General features: G+C 40.0%; 2 protein-coding genes across 3 annotated transcripts; one reads left to right on the top strand and one right to left on the bottom strand.

Moving 5' to 3' along the window:
- Nucleotides 1-272: 272 nt before the first annotated feature.
- Nucleotides 273-6,278, bottom strand: c13h2orf76 (chromosome 13 C2orf76 homolog). 2 transcript variants are annotated; one of them, XM_037790414.1, is made up of 5 exons: nucleotides 5,943-6,264; nucleotides 4,054-4,104; nucleotides 3,171-3,208; nucleotides 1,737-1,818; nucleotides 273-605 (listed from the first exon to the last, which is right to left on the bottom strand). In XM_037790414.1, exons 1-5 carry the CDS (start codon nucleotides 6,073-6,075, stop codon nucleotides 529-531), a joined length of 381 nt encoding a protein of 126 aa, XP_037646342.1. In that variant the 5' UTR covers nucleotides 6,076-6,264; the 3' UTR covers nucleotides 273-528. The 2 variants fall into 2 exon arrangements, with proteins under 2 accessions (XP_037646342.1, XP_037646344.1); XM_037790416.1 differs by lacking the exon at nucleotides 4,054-4,104 and having other exon boundaries at nucleotides 5,943-6,278.
- A 2,099-nt stretch (nucleotides 6,279-8,377) lies between these two features.
- LOC119500598 (interleukin-10 receptor subunit beta-like) lies at nucleotides 8,378-17,305 on the top strand. The gene is made up of 7 exons (XM_037790413.1): nucleotides 8,378-8,655; nucleotides 9,569-9,692; nucleotides 12,660-12,844; nucleotides 14,305-14,459; nucleotides 14,759-14,906; nucleotides 16,010-16,155; nucleotides 16,424-17,305. The coding sequence occupies exons 1-7, from the start codon at nucleotides 8,517-8,519 to the stop codon at nucleotides 16,562-16,564; spliced, it is 1,038 nt and encodes a 345-aa protein (XP_037646341.1). The 5' UTR covers nucleotides 8,378-8,516; the 3' UTR covers nucleotides 16,565-17,305.
- Nucleotides 17,306-19,801: the final 2,496 nt, after the last annotated feature.

Here is a 19,801-nt window from a genome sequence, read left to right as displayed (position 1 = left end):
GAAACGCTGGTAACCAGAAATGAGAATACGATTACCGCAGCATGTCAGCAGGATCTCCGCAGCATCAACAAGAACCTAGAACTAATGCTTGAGTTACAGGATACATTAGAAAAGATATACTGTACTTAGCAGCCTTTCAAGTGTTGTTCATTAAACAGGAAGGCAAAGGGCATTTAAAAGTTTGTTAAAAATGAGATTTAGTCCGAGTCTAACACTTGAGACTGAGCACAATCAATGTGCTTTTTCAGTACATTTCACTCTGTTAAAACTTCAACCGTCAAAGAACTTTATTCGGCATATTTTAAAACAACATTGAAAATGAATGTCCATGGTCACAACTAGCAGAAGAAAAATAAAAAAATAAACATTTTAAACAAACAAAAGCAACCCCACAAAATAAAAGTCTTTGATATAAACATGAAGGCACCATGCTTGTTTTCTTTCATGCTTGACCTTTGACCTCTGTCCTTTCAGATTCCCCTTTGCTATAGAAAGTAAACGTAAGGTAAAGTCAGTAAAATACTGTGGTCACCAAGTAGTTTTGGGATTTGCTTTATAGAGACCATAGTCTTCTCCCCTGAAGAAGGCAACTTCTGTTTCATTAGCTGAAACAACAAACACAAAAAAATGTTAAAGTTAACATTGTGATAAAACTATACCTCCAGCAGCAGATCAACAATATCAAGTATGGCTGTCCTCGAACAAAGAAATTCTCGACTAACATTCGTACAATTTTTATCAACTAATAGATTAGTTGATTTAATCGACAGATCTGTGAAACGGAGTTTCTCCACAAAGAATCACACAAAAGCACAACATTAAATCTTGTGTTTATCAGAGTTGTGCTCATGAGTTTCTTAGTCATTTTTTATGCTTTTTTTTTATGCCAAATGACTTATTTCTAATATTAAGCTTTTAACATTAGTCTTATTGCTTGGAACTTATTTTATTGGACTTCTATTACTGGCCTCAGTATATCACTCCAGAACATTCTCACCTTATTACAATATTAATACAATTTCTTTATGAATAATTATCACAGACACAAATGCCAGGCTAGAATTTGGGTGTGTATAAAATTATGCATCTAGGGTATTTCCATTTGATGACAAATGTCAAGGGGTTTTGATGTACTCAATTTAAGCACTGGTCAGGGTGATACTGAGCAACAGCAACAATATACAGCATACGTATATTCCCGTATAGGACAACCTGTTTTACAATGTTAAAAGAAGATTTTTCTCTATGACAAAACATGTTAAGAGGTTAGATGAATTTTTTTATTTTTTTTTTTACAACATAATTCCAAATGATCATACTGTGGGTGGAAAAGCCATACATTTACTTGGGCCATACTGATAATGCTGCTCAGTCTGTTTGAAGAAAGCTGATGGTTTAATACACAGGTCTTGTTAACCTTAGTACACAGGAAGAAGACTGAGATTGATTTGTAATCACTAACTGACTACACAGACAGTCACCTATTAGCTAAGACTAATAGTCTAGTCTTAGCTAGACTGGTACATTTGTTTGTTTATGGTGCTGTTGAATTGCACTGTGTTATATTTCTAGCTATGTGTCCACCCCATTTATATCAATAACAGTTGACTAAATATATTTTTAAAAATAACATAATAACCTTAATGACTGAAGTTTCATTTTAGCAACAAGTGTTCCCAGAACAAAGTATACAGTTTTCAGTGAGTGCTTACTGAACAGCAATGACAAACTCTTACCGACGCCAGCAGCTCGAAGGGTTTGGCCATATTGCAGAATGAGCTTGTCATCGTCCTCTAAACTCATCACCAACTCATTAGTCTGCAGAAAAAAAGGTTTCTACTTAAAAAACAACATTTGTTATCAAATGACCACAGAATGCACTTGTGAAACATAGGCTGAAAAACTAACTAAAACTAACTAACCCATATATTCTGATTGAAATGTGGCAATCACCAACTGGTTCAGTTGTTTATGTACAGGATTCCCAGCTCAGTCCTTGGAGATCCAAAATCCAAAATCTTTTAGCTTACGGCTCCACCAAGCACAACTCATGGTCCACGCAAGTACGTGAACGCAAATGACAACACCTGAGGCCTGTACTATGAAGCAGGATTTGGCGTTAGCGAGGTAACTTCAGGGTTAACCCTTCAGGGTTTTCCGTCCTACGAAGGTGGTTCACTTCTTACCGGGGTAGATCACCATGGTAACTTATGCTGAACACCTAACCTGCTCCGGAGCAGGTTATGTTCCAGATAAGAGATCAACTTGTTTAAAAGCACCGCCTACTGACCAATCAGAGCTCCGTGCGGTGATTGTATGATAATATTACACACATATGAAGAAGTTTAAATCATAATCCAGACTAAAAACAACACAGTTTAAACTGACAAATGCCGGAAGTACAGCTGGATTTCACACTGCCGGAGAGGGAGGCGCAGCTGAAAGATGGTTGAAATAGTCCTAAACGCCAAATCTTAGTCACAGGGTGTAAAGAAGTGTAATCCATTACACTCTTTAAAGCTATTTACATCCAGACGACTTTATCTGACTTTTGAGTGTTCCGTTAAATTAATAAGTCTGATAATTTACGCATTCGCACATGATCGGGAGTGTTTTCTTTTACCAGCTGTTCTTCCTGCAATCTGGCAGCTTCAATTGTGTTACTGTTAGTCTGGATTAAGTGTTTAATTTCTTCGTATTTGTCTAATATAGTTTGCTCTTCCTTTGTAAAATGTGCCGCTCTGTCTGTTTGTCTGCAAGTCTGTGGACTTGTCCATGTCTGTGATTGGTTATATACTGCAAACACCGCGCCTTTCATGTGAACACGCTCATAACCAGAGTGAGAAACCCTGGGTTGATTTACCGAGTTGATAACTACCTTCGTAGGACCGCTTAGGGTGATCTCGGTTGTTAGGGTTAGTGAAGCCACATAACGAGAAGATACCCTGGGTATGTTGAACTCGCTTCGTAGTACAGGCCTCTGGCCCAGCAGACACAAACGCATGACTGCGTGGCAGTGGCGTAAATATTGACGGCACACCGGGGGGCCCAGAAGCTGTCAGGGGCCCAAAACCTGCTATATGCACTTCTGTTACATCATGTAAACAAACCACATAGGCTACCTATTGGCTGTGTAGTCACTTTGTGTGACATTTCCTTTAGATAGATACCTTTGATCCATATGCTTGGTGGATAATCTTCATTGTGTCTGAAAATACAAAAGAATGAATCAGATGCAGAGCATGGATTTGAACACACATAGAATTGACCGTTGGCTAAGCCCCGCCCCCCCCGCTGCTACTCCGTCAAGCTGTCAGAGCTAACATAGAGCCACACTGTCACTAACTGCACTCCCTGCATAAATATCTAGCTAATTTTTGGCGAAACGAAAAAGAGATTTCAGAAAAAAGCGGACAGAAGAGTCTACAATGTGCGTTTGGAGGATATATCAGGATGTCAAAATGATTCAGCAGCAAAAAACAGGTTAAAAACATAGAAATAGAAGCTGAAGCCTACAGATCACAGTGTAAAGGTAAACCACTTTCACATGGCGATCGAGACAGAAGACAATGAAATTAAGGAACAACACTGTTCCCGTTCCCTATGTAGATATAAACGAAAACACGACTCTTATTTTCAGATTATTATACACTAAAGAAAACATACTTATTAATATTATATTCCATTTCTGCCAATAGATTCCCCTAAATGTTACACACTGGTCCTTGAACAAGTTTTGGGTTGTTGGTCAAAGTAAATCAAACCCTATTTAAACTTATTATTTTGAACTCTGGTGACTCTTTTTGACACTAAAAAAACATATATAATAAAAAAATATGAATAATTATATGAGGCTATAATGAAAGGCTTTGTCTGCAGCCCCAACATGCTGCAGATACATCATCTGATTTATGGTCCGTTCACTAGAACCACACTTGACAACAGGTTAATCCAAAAATCAAGAGTGAAAACTACAAAACACAAGTTCAGAGAAAACATGGAATATTATTAGGAACACTACCAAACGATAATACAAATGTCAGGTATACATACCATAAGTGTGTTTCTTGAAAGGAGGAGGAAGCCCTAGCCTTGTTGCTATATCTGGAAGAAATTGGGTTTATAATGACTTTAAGTAATAGGCTATATGCACATTCACTTCCACATTTAGAATCAGCCAGGCTGGTCACTCGTAACGCCCTGCCGTTTTCACTCTGTCGCTGACTGTCAGCGACATTAGTTGCATTATTTAAGCAATTGCCATTACAAGCGATTCATACTTTTTCCAAAGCCTGCGGTCTAAAGCTAAATTTGAACAAGTGTGAGTTAATGCGAATTCATCAAAGTCCTTTAAAGGGACTGTTTGTAACTTCTTACACGTATAAATCACCCGGGTCGGTGTCCCATACGCGCTCGCATATGCGTGCTCACGTGTGGCTACGCTGTTCAGACAAGACTCCAACACAAACTACACGGAAGCACCAAAACCGCAAAGTTATATCTGGTGAAGCCTGTCTTGCAAAACAGTGTTGGCCGCGGTCGTAGTATGCGGGGGAGACCGTAGCTTTGGTCTCCAGGGCCGGAGTCTCTGCTCTTCTGCTCCTCTGCTCCTCTGCCTGCCTTCAGTCAGCTCGCTCCACCTCACGTGCATGCGCGCACACTGCACACTGCACACTGCAGAAGAGTTAGTTTAGCTCTGAGAATATGTAGTGAATGTACAGTGGACGTTTGTGCAGAAATAACTGCTGCAGCTCCTCCAGACCAACAGAGGTTTTCCGTGTCTTGTGAAGTGACGGGGCTCCGCAGCGAGAAACGTTACCGTCTCCAACCGGGTGCCGGTGTCTCCCTCCGGACGCTGTCGGAGACGATAACGTTTCTCTTAGGAAAAGCCAACACTAGGATCAGCAGTGATTCATGGAGAGACCTTCGTCTGGTCAGATAACATTACTGCCAAGCAGCTGAAATATAGAGTGATATTGTGGTTTTAGCTGACGTGTGTCGCCTCACTGTTTTGAGCGATGCTCGTTCATGTCTATTTAGAGCGAGCACAAGCGCGAGCCCGACGCTGACTTTCGTTGACTTAACGGCCACAGTTGTCGCTGTTAACAAGCAATTCTGAATCTTACAAACAGTCCCTTTCCCTTCTGATTCTGATTTAATTTTGTATTTACATTTCTTGTCTGTTTTGTCTTTTCTCTGTTTTGTTCTGTATGCACGTTGTCCTTTTACTCTAATGTAATGATCTATACGCCATGTTGTTTATAAATTTGAATTTATTTAAAAAATAATAATTCATAGGAATGAACGTGGCCTCGCCTCGTTCTCTTCTGCATGCAGCGGGCTGGCGAGGATGTTAACGTAAGTACGTCATCACCACTGTGTGCATATAACCTATTTCCACTAATAATATGCATTAGAATGATACACCCAGCCAGCATTTGTATGTGGGGCCCATGTGGGTAGTAAATGGGCTGAAAAATGGGCCCTGTATGGTATGGTCCGTGGGTTCCATAATGGCCCCGTGCCAATTGCCCCTGTGGGTTTCATGCAGGAGTACACTGGGTGTTTTATGGGCCCAATCTGGGCAACATAAACCAAAACCCATCTCGGCCCCAGGTTTAAGCTCTATGTGGGAACTACATGGGGACTACATGGGCTGAAATATGGGTTGTAAGTGGGTTTGTCCACAGGTTTCTATGTTGGCCCCATGTACTAATTTCCCAGTAGTGACCCAACTAGGACCCACACGGGGAGCCCACATGGGGAGCTCATGTGGGACCTACTTAGTTGATCCAAGTAGGCCCCAGATAAGATGCCCATTTTGGGCCCATACCCACTTGGTACCCAGGTACCCCCAGCATAACCCATGTGGGGCCCACATCACCATGTTGGCTGGACGTCATGACGTAATAACATCACAGTCTGTTGTTATGGTTACTCACCGTCTCTGACCAGCTGTATGAAGTCCTGCACCGTCTGGTCTAAACTGACTCCTCTAAACACCACCGGCTTGAAGTTCCTGTGCTCGAAGGACCGAACCAGACGAACCGTGACCACGGCTTCAGCTGCCGCCATGTCCTGCTGCTGCTGGATAGCTGGGAACTCTTCGTGAAACGGCGTAGTCAAACAGCTCAGCTGTTGTTTGGCGGTTGGTTCAGTACAGTAATGCGGGTTGAGGCGAACATCCGGGTATCTGTTAAGGCCAGATCAGTCAACTCGAGAACTTTGAGCTGCCAAGACTCGATGAGCCGATAACCGAGTGCTTCTTCTTCTCCTTCGTTTGTATTGTATCGGACGGAGTGTGTAGTAGTAGTAGTAGTAGTAGTAGTAGTAGTTGTAGTAGTAGTAGTAGCAGCAGTAGTAGTAGTAGTAGTAGTAGTTGTAGTAGTAGTAGTAGTAGTAGTTGTAGTAGTATTAGTAGTTGTAGTAGTAGTAGTAGTTGTAGTAGTAGTAGTAGTAGTAGTAGTAGTAGTTGTAGTAGTAGTAGTAGTTGTAGTAGTAGTAGTAGTAGTAGTTGTAGTAGTAGTTGTAGTAGTAGTAGTAGTAGTAGTAGTAGTAGTAGTAGTAGTAGTAGTAGTTGTAGTAGTAGTAGTAGTAGTAGTAGTTGTAGTTGTAGTAGTAGTAGTAGTAGTAGTTGTAGTAGTAGTTGTAGTAGTAGTTGTAGTAGTAGTAGTAGTAGTAGTAGTAGTAGTAGTAGTAGTAGTAGTAGTAGTTGTAGTAGTAGTAGTTGTAGTAGTAGTAGTTGTAGTAGTAGTTGTAGTAGTAGTAGTAGTAGTAGTTGTAGTAGTAGTTGTAGTAGTAGTAGGTGGAGAGATGTTTTTTTTTTTTTTTTTATTGGAAGAAAATTAATTTACAAACATTAAGGCATTGTAATCTAAACTCAATACTTCTAACATACAAGGCACAATTGGATAGGACAGATAACTTAAATTATACAAAATAATGTAATAACAAAAATAAAAGAGGGTAGAATTAATTCAAGGAACAAAAAAGAAATGCATAAATAAATAAATAATAATAAGACTGCACTCTTCCATGGTAGCTCTAGGGGTCATCATCATATATGTTCAGTTCGTCATCAGCTCTGAGGAGACACGTTGCATGTTGTCCTTTCATTAGTCTTAAAGCACTGAGATGATTGTCCACAAGGTCCCTTTTGAAAACAGAAAATAGGGGTTTCATTTTCCTCCATTTGGATGCATGGATGAAAAAATTTGTAAGCAGTATCAGATTGTTCAATATCCAGTCACTCTTAATGTCCATGTTAATACCAAACACAATATTTTCTCTTGTGAGAGGAGCAAGTAGTTGGATTTCGGTTGACAGCCAGTCCTGATGAATATATACAGTGGAAAAAACAGATGATAAGTAGTTTCAATCTCAGTCTCACAAAAGGTGCAGTTATTGTGATCAACATTAAATCTCAGTCTTAGCAATTCATTGGATGGATAAATATTAGACATTATTTTGAAATGGACTTATTTTGTCTTGCGGCTTACAGTGATGCATTTAGATCTCCATTTCTGAGTCTGAAAATAGTTGGATGATGTTGTATCTGTTTGATCGCATTGGGTACAGTATATGGAGAGATGTTGACTTGTACCAAACAGGTGTTTTATGATCCACAAATAAAAACATTTACATTGCAGGTCTACACCACCGTTCAAAAGTTTGGAATCACCTATTGATGTTTTTCTTCAATAATGGGTATTTTAACAGAGATAGCAAGTATAATTTCAATTAAATTTGCTTTATTGGCATTACTGTCAGGTGAACAATATTGCCAAAGCGTCAATTCAATAATAAATAAAAATAAAAAAGCACAAAATAAAAACAAAAACATATATATACATATATACAATTCATTAAGCAAATTACAATATATAGATATTTAAAAAGAACATGCATGTAAATGGAAGAAAACAATAAAGAAGTAATTAATGTTTGTTCTTTCAATAAAACAAACAAACAAATAAAAAACAATCAACAACAATATATTTCAATATTAAAGGATAAATGTAAAAAACAACAAAAAAAACATGAAGTAGAGGAGTAAATAAAAGGCAGAGTGTGAGTTACATCTATTATGTGTTGTTGTTGTTGTGGTTGTCTCTTAGGCTGTGACATGCACTGACATATCCTGCAACTGTATTAATTAGCCTACATAAGTAGAAGAATGAAATGATTCAAACTTTAGTCGATGTCCCCAACCTCTATTGTTAAGAGGTTAAGACTTATTTATTTCCAATGACAGGCTGATTCCTTGAAGCCGTATTTTCGGTGCAGTTTCGTTTCCGCGGATTTCCCCTCCTCTCGTCAGTGAACGCTACTGTACCAGGGCTCATTGAAAGAGGTTAGGACACGGTCTTGAGCTGTGTGGTGTGACGCATGCGCAGTGTAACCGGAGCGGCGACCAGATCTTACTGCGCATGCGTTATACCTCGATGATATGACGCGTGATGTCTCCTCTTCTCACATTCCTTGTATTGTTGCATGAGGAAATACAGAGTTAATAAATGAAACCGACTCTCTCTCACACACACACTGCTCAGCTGGACTACATTATAAAACTGACTAAAAAGAGCCTTTACAGTAACATGTCAGCCGCTCTTTGTGCCTTTATCCTGACGTTTTCAACACTATGCGGATCCAGAGGTAAGATCATGTCTTCTTTGTCACCTGTTGGTTGATCATGGAGTATGGAGTGTGTGTTATTATTACTCTCACTACAGTTTATGAGGAACTATCTTCTTACTATCATCTATCATTGAGCTGTCTGTTTAAAAATAAAGTTGGAACAGGCTGGTTTATTTAAGGTTATTTAATGTCACTAGGACTTTTTGATTGAATTTACATTGACTGAAGTGGAAACAACGTGTTTTTGTGGCTTGGGTGGAAATAATAAGATGATCGTGTGATAAAAGATGCAACATCCACCTGTTGTAAGTTGTTCCAATGTGTTGAGTCACTTGTGTAAATGTTCCAACTAATCAATAATGAAAATGGTGAACTTTGACACTAGAACAATGATGATCATAACATTAACAGCACCTATACTTAATATGAATGCGTTTATTCAATAGGAACCCTTCTAGTTGCTCAGATGATGTTTTTTGTATTCTCAAAAAAAAGGAAGATAATTTACTTTGTCTCCATTCAAGATTCAAGCCCTTTATTGTCATTGTGTAGTACAACGAAATTAGATTGTGACAATGCCATAGGTGCTAATGAAAATATAATACAATAAAAAAAGAGATAGTGCAATATAAATATAAAAAATATAAAAAATAATTCAATATAAAAATACAATAAGATGACAGTTTTGCCAGATTACAGTTTTGCCAGATTATTGCACAAGGTGTCCATCAGATAATTATATAATTATTGCACAGCATCATATAATTATGGCAGAGTGATCAGCATGTTATACATAACATATCCGTAACAGTAGATTTACAGTATTTCCATTGCAAAAGTGACACAAAAGTGACCAGTGTTATTGTTATTTTTGAGTGTATCTGTGGCTGTGATAATACTAACTTATGATACATGGATTTGGACTGTGCAGTGGTATCAGGAGTCCTCAGCACACCCACAAATGTCCGATTGACCTCCTATAACATGAATATGGTGCTGAGGTGGGATTCTCCTGAGCAGCCAGCCAGCGACCTGGTCTACACAACACAATACAAGTGAGTCAACACTAATCTCAGCAACAATAAAACACCCTCTCTGGTTTTGCAGACATTTTCTCCTTTGTTAGTCTGTTATATTGCTGCGCAGCCATCAAAGTCTGTTTAGGTTAAAGCTACAGCTGATTTCTAGAGCTGCAACTATGGATTATTTTCATTATCAATTATAAAATATCAGAAAATAATTAAAACTGCCCATCAATATTTCTCAGAGCCTGAGACAGTGTGGTTTTTATATTCAAATTGATTGTTTTGTCCAGTCTGAAACCCAATTTACTTTTACATTTGAAAAGCTGGAATAAGAGAATTTGGGGTCATTTTAGCTTTAAAGAATGACTCAAACGATAAATCTATTAGCAAAATTAATTGCCTGATCGTATTTCCATACTTATGAAACCGAGACTCAATGGCAACCCCTGCGCTGGAGAAATATCCATTACTATTAAGTAAGTAACAGTGAATAGTTTACACACAGGGAACAGTATGGATTTTCACAACTAAAAGTTAAATCAAGTTTAGGTAATACACCATTACTCTGAAATTCCACTCTTCTGACAAACACACAGTAGCTATAGGCCAGTTAAATGCTATTTTGCATATGAATAGACTTTATCTGCTCCGTCGTTCATGCTGTTCCGTTTCTCTGAAGTGCTGTGATCATTGCTTACAAGCAAAACTACATTTCCATCTGTCATGCTGATTTGCTGCTACATGTTCTGGATGTCAGCAAATGTATCTTAATGATTAGAAAAGTGTATTGTATTTGAAAAGGTGGTCCGAGAGGTTGCTGGATTGGTAAACTCTTTGTTATGCATTTGGATTGAGGCTTTGGGTTTAACAGCCAGATTTTATCAGGAGCATCATTTAACTAACTGACAAACTCGTGAGGCAAATAAGCACCAGCTGCTGAGCCCCACCTCCCCCTCTGCCTGTCAACACAGAAACTGTGAACAGTGAGACTTCCCTGTTATCAAAAACAATGAGTGTTGTACAAAAGTACCTTCTCTTCTGGGAAAGAGGACGCTTAGTATTACTGTATATGAGTCATGTTAATGAGCAAACACATTGTTATGTCCTGATACACACTTTACACTGTTGACAAAATATAGAGCTCAGTGTTCTTCATTTATATGTCCACAGTTCAGTCCATATGATATCCACAGCATTAATATAGCAGCAAACAACTATTTGCTATGTAAAGATAATAATAGAGCGGTTATGTCAGAGACAGTTCAGAAAGGAGACGGTGCACTGAGAGTCCGTTTCCTGTATCTGTGTCACGTGGGTTTGGCAATTGCCCCGCCCCTTTAGGAGACTAGCGGCAGTTCCTGAGCATGGATGTACTAAGAGAACTGGAGACAGCGTTGGAGGCGGGGCCCCGTTCATTCCTACGAAAGTTGCTCAGTTGCTCAGCCAAAATGGCTCCACTTCCGACTGGAAAAGTACCCGGATCTTCCGGCGATCTTCAGCATCCACTGGGGCCGTGGAGTAGGCGCAGTAGCATCCGCCTCGGTCACATGGCTCGGTTCGAAGCTTGAAATGTGTCATCTTTTTTATAGAGCAACTTTGGTAATGTCTACCTGAGTAGAGAATGAAGTCTCTCTCTCTCTCCCTCTGTGTGTGTTGTAATCAGAGCTTCTCTGTGCTTTATTGATGTAGCTGGCCGGGCCGCACATGCTTTTAGTGCATGTTAGTGCATGTGATTGGCCCTACTGGCTGGTTCATGGCCGCCGCATTACACTGCTTTCATACGGTGATTACAGTTGATAACGCCGTCCCGAACGACAATGTTGTTGTTTGCACTGTTAGTACTGTTAGCACGATTAGGGGCGAGCTGCCAGCTCAGCCATCGCCATGTTGAGAGCCATGTGGAGGCAATCCCTCAATCATAGATATGCCCGCATTTAACACCTGTAAGTTTTGACTTGTGCAGTACAACTTCGATTAACATCAGTGAGTCAGTGATGGATAATAATGTAAAGCAGTTGGTGTTAAATAACAAATCTGCCATTCCTGTCAAATGTGATTTTTTGTAACAATGTCTCAGAATGTATTTTCATTTTGGGGCTGTGTTCCAGCATTTTCAAAATGTACAGTGATTGGTGTAATTGTGCCGACAAGGGTGAGAAGGTTAAAGTTTCACTCATCAATATTTTTGTATAAACAATAGATCCAATGACTACGTGTAACGTGAAAGGTGTCGCTCGTAATGACGAACCCACAGAGAATTATCACCTGACTCTGGTTTTCTGGCCCACACTTTCAGCTATCATAAACTTTGTTTCCAGCTGCAGTAGGCAGATGGCAGCCGCCTAGTGAAACAACTAGAAGCTAAACAAAATTGATATTTTCCAAGGTGGTGTAGAGCAAAACTGATCTAAATCTCAAAACGGAGCAAAAGAGAAAAAGAGAAAACCGCATTCTCATCCACCTCGTTTTCAGCCGCAGCAGGCAGCTGTTTTCCGTGAAGAAGCTCTATAAACCCACTTTAGGCTGCACTACCTGCACAGCAGCAAACAGCAGACAGACACAGTGAGAGACTAGCTGGTGAACATAGTGGAGCATTTAGCAGATAAAGAGACCTTCAGGAGTTGGTGAAGACCAAAACCAGAGCTAAAAGAGAGAGAATATTGGACTCAGATTTATCAGGTGACACAAACACGACTCCAAACAAATGCTAATGTTGCTCTGTGTCTGCTGGATTTTTAAGCAACTGTCTGCTAACATGGTAGTCATAGCCACAATTAAGGTGATCTTATGTAATGGTTAGGTCTTTATTTGACAGCATGGCGTACTGCTAGCTTTGTGTCAAATGTATTTACACATTGACAAATATTGACTTTCTTGCTGTCAACCCATAGGTGAACATCAGGGGTTTTTGTCACTGTTGTTCTTTCTCTACGTTGTCATCACAGACACACCTGAAATTGGCAAATCTGTAATGCCAGCACTGTATTTTGTCCACAGACCCTCATTCGCAGGCGCAGAATACAGAGTGGGCTGTGTGAACATCTCCACCCTTGAATGTGACTTCACCCGCCTCAACATCTCCATATTTCATTTTGGAAAGTATACGGGCAGAGTGCGGGCGCAGTCGGGGACAGAGAGCTCCGCCTGGATGGAAAGTGGCCAGATAAACTTGGACAGAGATAGTGAGTAGAAACTCTCTGTGTGTGATGGCTTGTCACTGTAAACACTGCACAGTGACGTTTATCAGCAAATACAGATGATCTGCTTTCAAAAACGCATCTTTTAGGAAATTACTTTTTGATGGAACTTTAGTACTAAAATGATTCCTCAGTTAGTTGATTAGTAGTCAATCACCAGAAATCGATTCCTGTGTACTCTGGTAAATTGTCATGAGCTTTTGTTATAATTACAGACTTGTTGAATAAAAAGAAAATCAATTAAAGAAGTGTTTAGGATCTGGTGGTACTATCTAGTGGTGAGGTTGCAGATTACAACTTCTCCCATGTGGCGGGGCGCGTAGGATTGCTACGGTGGCACGAATGGCCCTCTCTAGAGCCAGTTGTTGTAAGAGTAGAGTGCTTAGATTGTGTGTGTATGTGGGAAATGAGTGGTGAAGCAAGAGAGAGAGAGAGTGGCAGCGACAGCAGCGAGTAACGTTATTGACTTTGGCCCAAGCAGGAAAAGTTAACACAGGCTCATTCTAAAGTAACAAAAACACAGCATTTCTTTTTTATCAGGGGATTATACACTAAAGAAAACCTACTTAATATACGCAATATTATATTCCATTTCCTTTCCCCCTAATTGTTACACACTGTTCCATTAAAGCTGCACGAATCAGTATTTTAATATGGACAATGGGTCAATTGATGATACATTATACGTTGTTAAACCTTGTGGAGCTAGCATTAGCAGAGTGCTTTAGCACATCATTAACTAGCGCTAGCACTTCAATGCTACGCCAGCTACTGAAGGTATACTGAATGTATACACATGTCATTTTTAATGACTGTAATACTGAATAAAGGAACAGTGTTGTTCCTTAAAGGCAGGGTGGGTGATCTTGAGAAACTAGGAAGAGTACACTAGATTTTTAAAAAGTATCCAACCTAAAGACCCAGCCCAGTGTTGCCAACTCTTTTCCAATGGAAGTAGCTAGCAGCATTAGCTCCAAAAGACCCTAAATCTAGAGAGAAAGTCACGCAGACATGCATGCAGACAGGTAGACAGGCAGGCAGCCTGTCCAATCATTACATTTGGGCCGAATGAAATGATTGGACTTTTTTCTTTGTCGTTAGTCAGAGCATTTGATTTATTGATTGCTTTCGGGATGTAATGAAATTTCAACTAATATAACAAAAAATGTTTCCCTATATCTTTACCAACCCTACCTTTAACTTCATTGTCTTCTGTCTCGATCGCCAGGTGATGCGGTGGTTCGAAATTAACATTCGCCTCCCCTTCACTTCCATTCTATGCGAGCGAACGGGCGGAAAAACATTTGCTTAGTGAAGGGTCAATTAAGTCAAAACCATTTTGTCTTTGCTGAGGATGTGCCAGAAGTGTTTGATTTCAAACCCACCACCATTTGCTTTTGCCAGAAGGCTTAATCTTTGTTAACTCGTCTCTCTCTCCTCCTCAGCCATCATCAGTTCACCCAATGTCTCTCTCCACTCCAATGGGGCTACTATCGAAGTCAGCATTAAAGATCCAGTGTTCGCCATCTCTGCACTCAGGAATGTTTTCAACTCGGCCACCTACACCATCACCCACTGGAAGGACGGCAAGAAGGAAAAGGTGGGATAAATTGATTGAAGTGCTGTTTATATCAGAGTGGATCTTATACGGTTATGGTTCCTGGGTGGCATACTGGGAAGAACAAAGCATTATTAACCATTAGGTTTGTGGATCTGATTCCCTTTTTTTGTAATTCATATACTGTATGTATGTATGTATATTCCTTATGTAATTGAATTGAACTGAATTGAATTGAACAGATATCTGTGACCAGTTCTGTTTCTCTCTCTGTGATGTCCTGTAGCTGCTGCAGGCCAGAACAGACCACACACCTGACCGCTTTTCTATTCTTCTTACAGGCCGCAACCCTCAGCAACGTACAGCAAAACCGGGTGGTTCTTCATAAACTGGACCCCTGGACCAAGTACTGCGTCCAAGTCCAAATCATCACAGAGCGAAAAAACCCCAGCAATCCCAGCGCAGTTGTCTGTGAGAGCACTACCATCGGTAAGCATCTTTTGCTAGATTTTTATTTATTTATTTGTTCCACCTGTGACTTTCACCACCACTTGAAAGGATTTGATCTGAAAGTCATTACCATCTTCTTATATTTACAACAAAAGACTGATGTTAACAGGTTTTTAGCCAGGCTAGTAGTGGCAGGGCTGTAGGGATGGCAGTGTCAGCCGGTCAGTCCGTCCGTTCACCACTTTTGTCCAGAATGAAAATGACTCACCTCTACAGGGTTGGCAGAACCTTTTCTACAGACGTCTATGGCTCACAGACAATCCCCTGACTTTTCTTCTAGCGCCACCATGAGGTTCACATGGTTGGTTCCTGGTGAAATGTTGACAATGTTGACAACTATTGGATGGATTGCCATTAAATTTGGTTCAGACATTCATTCTCCCCCTCAGGATGAATTTCCATAACATTAGTGACCCCCTGCTGTTCCTCTAGCGCCATCATCAGGTCACATTTTTTATTTGCCCAATACTTTGGTTTATGACCAAACACCTGCAGAACTAATGACATTCCCAGCAGCCTCACTTTATGTTTAATGCTAATTAATAAATGTTAGCTTAACTTAGGAACTTCAATTTTGGTATGATGGTTGACAGTGTGGTAATGTAATGTCATGATAATTCCATTAGTTTTTAGAATTAGAATTTAGTAAAAGGGGTCAAGCAGTGAGCGGGGGTATGTGAGCCATGCTCACTTTTGTTTTTAGTTATTGCTAACTTTTTTTATGTTATGACACTTTTTGAGGCCATAGTTAGTGCTGATGCTGAAGTGGACTGCATTAAATTGAGAGGTGTTTCTAATATTTTGTCCACACCATCTCTATCGGGGGAAAGTGAAACATCTCTGCAGAAGGTGTTGAGTTTCACTGACAGTGGAAAATAAAAATAGCAAAGTAAAAAGTAGTAGGTAATAAGTAGTTTTGATAATTTGTGTGTAAGTGGAAGTGGACAGAGCATTCACTAGCTGGCACCTGTTGAGTTTTGTAGTGATTCAAATCAAAATGCTCCAGGGCGAGACAACAAATAAATTAAAAGTTGAAGCATACTGATTATACCTCTGCTGTTCTTGGTCTGATTGTTTTGCAGAAGAAGAGGCTCCGTGGGTGTCAGCCGTGGGGACATTTGTCGTCATGGCAATGGCAGTGACTCTGGTGGTGGTTGCAGTGGTGTATCGGAAACATATATCCCACTTTCTCTGTCCAAAAGATTTACTGCCTCAGCAATTTAAAGAGGTGTGTATGTATGTTTGTATGCATCTGCATGGATTTCTTAGGCGTGAGATTGTTTGTATTCACCTTCAAACCCTGTCTAGTCTTGGTACATGTGGCAAGCAACAAAACATGATCTCCTTGCATGTGGTGTGCACAAAATTGCTGATTTCCACTGTATTCATGTTTGTATTCATGCGGTAGGAGTCTTTGAAGTGTTTTCTCTTCTGTTGGATTCCTTAGCCAGGTATTCTAACAAAAACCTAAATCAGTTTCCTTTCTGCCCCCCAAGAACCTGCTGTCACCCCCCAACTCGTCCATGTACCTAGCCATGCGCAACTCCCATCCACCTGAGGAGATCTACGACCAGGTCAGCATCATCGCAGACAGAAGGACTAGTGAAAGGACGCCCTCTGGAGGCAGCGGGGAGTAGCTGCAGCAAACAGCCTGACACCTACACAAAGAGATAGAAGGAAGAGGGAAAGGCTGAAAAGCAGAGAAGCAATGAAGAAGAGCCCTTCTGCAGGCTGCAGTCTTCTGGGACTGTTAGAGATTATCAGCGGGGACGACTTTAAAGACACTGAGAAACAGTGAAGCAATGGATTCTTGGTTGACTTCAGAGATTTAATGCAACAAATTCTGCAGCAGGCCCATTGTTTGCCCCGAGTTTGTGTGCTGTACAGTCGTAATGTTGCTCGCAGTATTACCACTGTACATAACAGATGGAATGTGGCACGGCCCATTGGAGCGGCCTTCACTTCGCGCCCTTTATGCTGCCATGGTGCTATAAGATCCACCACTTAAGGTGAATGATTCTGTATTATCAAAGTATGGACTTAAAAAAAACCTGCATAATCTGCCATTCAATGGGCATCACATTTTGTGAGGCATACATAGTTTTAATTTCCTCATTGTGGCAATATGAAGGTTTTTTTCCTAATGAAAATGAAGTCAGTGGTGATAGTTAAGAGAAGCTAGAGCTGAAGGTGTGTTTGTCATACAGTGTGTTCCAATCCACATACTTCCTGATGTACACTTCAATGTACTCTCTACTTACTTGAGTAGTGCATGAATTTCAGTAGGGTAGGGTTGTCTCAAATCGAATACTCTGCGGCGCACTTACCAGAAATGACGATCGCAACATTTTACCGCGGCTCGCTACCCGCCAAAATATCTGCCTGCTTTGTTGATCAAGAATACACAGAAAATGAAAGCAAGGTGGAAATTACGTTTCCAACGTCGTCGCCTACGCCTACGATGTGTCCTCCTGTTGGCTGAAAACGCACTGGTATGTTTACGTATTGTATTGTTTTATTCTGTTATCTACGTAGCCCATAGACATCTATAAGGTACGTTGTTCAGCACCGCAAAAGCTCCTGCATCATCTGCCGCCATTTTCACGTTTGAATAGTGGTCGTGGTCCCGCCCCCTTCCGCTACGTAGCAAAGATGGCGACAATTGAGTGTGAAAAGTGTTCAGCGTTCCACACTCAACGTTTTGACCGTTTTGAGTACAACATCCGGGTACTTCGAGTGCACTGCATTTTGCCGTGCTTCACAGTGTGAACGCACTTATGGAATCAAAATAGTAAGTGTAAGTACAGAAGTACGCGGATTGGAACACACTGATGGTCTCTCACAGAGTTAGCCATGAGCTTATAGAGGAAACAAGGTAAAGCTAACACAATGTTCAGCTCAGAGGTTTGAGGGATGGAGAAATGTGTTCAAACTTTATTTAAGTTCAGCTGAGTACAACATTAATGTGTAAACCTATTGCGCTGCAAAAAATGTTTACAAAAGCGCGCACATCCAGATGAATGTAAATATGAGATGCTGCACAGAAGAACATGCAAGAGACGGAAAAAGTCTGCATACTAAATAACGCTCCCGTGAACATACATTTAATTACCACCAAGTGATGTTTCAAATGTTAAGCTCTTCTTCAGACAAAGAATATAATACTCGGCCAAGTCACCTGACAGAGCACCTGTTGTATGATGGATCTGTCCAATATGTGTGTGTGTTAACCAATATATTGTATGTATTCAATCTAAGGGAGCCGATTAGGACCAGGTGCTCTGTCAGGTGACCTGGCCGAGTATGTATTTGAAGGTGTGTCTCTGTATTATATTTTTTGTCTGAAGAAGACCTTAACACTCGAAACATCACTTGGTGGTAATTAAATGTATGTTCACGGGAGCGTTATTTAGTGTGCAGACTTTTTCTGTGTCTTACATGTTCTTCTGTGCAGCATCTCATATTTATCGTCTGGATGTGCACGCTGTTTAACATTTTTTGCAGCTCAAAGGTTTACACATTAATGTTGCACTCAGTTGAACTTAAATAAAGTTTGAACATGTGCTACGAGTTGTTGTGTCTCTGTTGATTAGGTTTGGTTGTATTCTGACATGAAACAATATATACATAACTTATTAAAGTCATACATGACCTGTATTGCTTAAACATCAGAAAACAAAATGTGTCATAATGAGTGAGCATGGCTGAATTTTAATGGTAAAATTTAATATTTTTACGTGTTTCCCTTGTACTTAAAGATCCCTCCTAAAATGTTTAATAATGTGTTTTTTCCACAAAAATGTTGAGTAAAAAAATTCTAAACTATCTATGCCTTTGCCCTTATTCAAAAGTCTAGAATCTATGAATATGCAAGTATGTTTCATTTCAAAAGTTGAACTGCTGGGCACAAGATGTATCCTGCTTCACTGAAAAGTCTGTTCCTTTATCACACTTGTGTAAGTTGCAGCCTGGACTTCAAAACTAGTTGTCTGCATGGAGAGCAAACTGGTTGTTTTCCTCCGGTCTGTGAAATCTTGCAGAGGCCATTAGGAGCACCGAAGGACGCAGACGCACATGATTGTTTTCAGATTACCTGTCTCATGTACTACTGTCAGGATATAGTGACGGTTATATAAAAACAACTTTTTTTAATCATATTTACTGCAGCTTTAAAGGTCCCATATCATGCTCATTTTCAGGTTCATACTTGTGTTTTATGATTCTACTAGAACATGTTTACATGCTTTAATGCTCAAAAAGACTTATTTTTATTTACTGTCTGCCTGAATATGCCTGTATTTACCATCTGTCTGAAACGCTCCGTTTTAGCTAATTTCAACAGGTGAAGAATGAAACGAATGTCTGCTCTCATCAGCGACACATACACTGGTACAGTTCATTGCACAGAGGTTTGAGCATTGCTGCCTGAGTCCAAAGAGGAAAAGAAAGAGAAGGAAAAATCTCTTAATCAGTGTTCATTTCCTGTAGGTATACGATCCTGTTTCATCCAGTGTCTGTCGACCCTGTTTTTCAGTAGACGGAGGGTGTAAGTCATGTTTTCCATGGAGCACAAGTAGTTGACCATGCCCATAACAAGGTCTGTAATGGGAGGGGTTATCTGAAGCCAGCAGTTTTACTTGCAGCCATAAGAATCTTCAGCAGGTAGATATCACGTTTACGCAAACCTTCAGGAATAATTCCAAGATACAAAGACACATCAATACTAAAGCCCAGTATATCCTTGATATTAATTATTCATTTATTTTAAACATGTAAAAACAAAAAAAGAAATAAAATGAACAGTAAACATATTGCAAACTGTCAATAAACAAATAATATACATAAATAAATAGTACATGTCAGAAAAGGAGTAG

This window comes from Sebastes umbrosus, chromosome 13 (genome assembly GCF_015220745.1).
Source record: "Sebastes umbrosus isolate fSebUmb1 chromosome 13, fSebUmb1.pri, whole genome shotgun sequence".
Lineage (NCBI taxonomy): Eukaryota > Metazoa > Chordata > Actinopteri > Perciformes > Sebastidae > Sebastes > Sebastes umbrosus.
Note: the sequence above shows the minus strand (reverse complement) of the source record. Positions and strands in the feature narration are given on the sequence as shown.

Coding starts and splice junctions, on each gene's coding strand:
- c13h2orf76 (XM_037790414.1), bottom strand. CDS start 6,075: ATGGCGGCAGCTGAAGCCGTGGTCACGGTTCGTCTGGTTCGGTCCTTC. Junction 4,105..5,942: donor CATACAGCTGGTCAGAGACG/GTGAGTAACCAT, acceptor AATTTCTTCCAG/ATATAGCAACAAGGCTAGGG. Junction 3,209..4,053: donor TTTCAAGAAACACACTTATG/GTATGTATACCT, acceptor TTGTATTTTCAG/ACACAATGAAGATTATCCAC.
- LOC119500598 (XM_037790413.1), top strand. CDS start 8,517: ATGAAACCGACTCTCTCTCACACACACACTGCTCAGCTGGACTACATT. Junction 12,845..14,304: donor GATAAACTTGGACAGAGATA/GTGAGTAGAAAC, acceptor TCTCCTCCTCAG/CCATCATCAGTTCACCCAAT. Junction 16,156..16,423: donor TGCCTCAGCAATTTAAAGAG/GTGTGTATGTAT, acceptor CTGCCCCCCAAG/AACCTGCTGTCACCCCCCAA.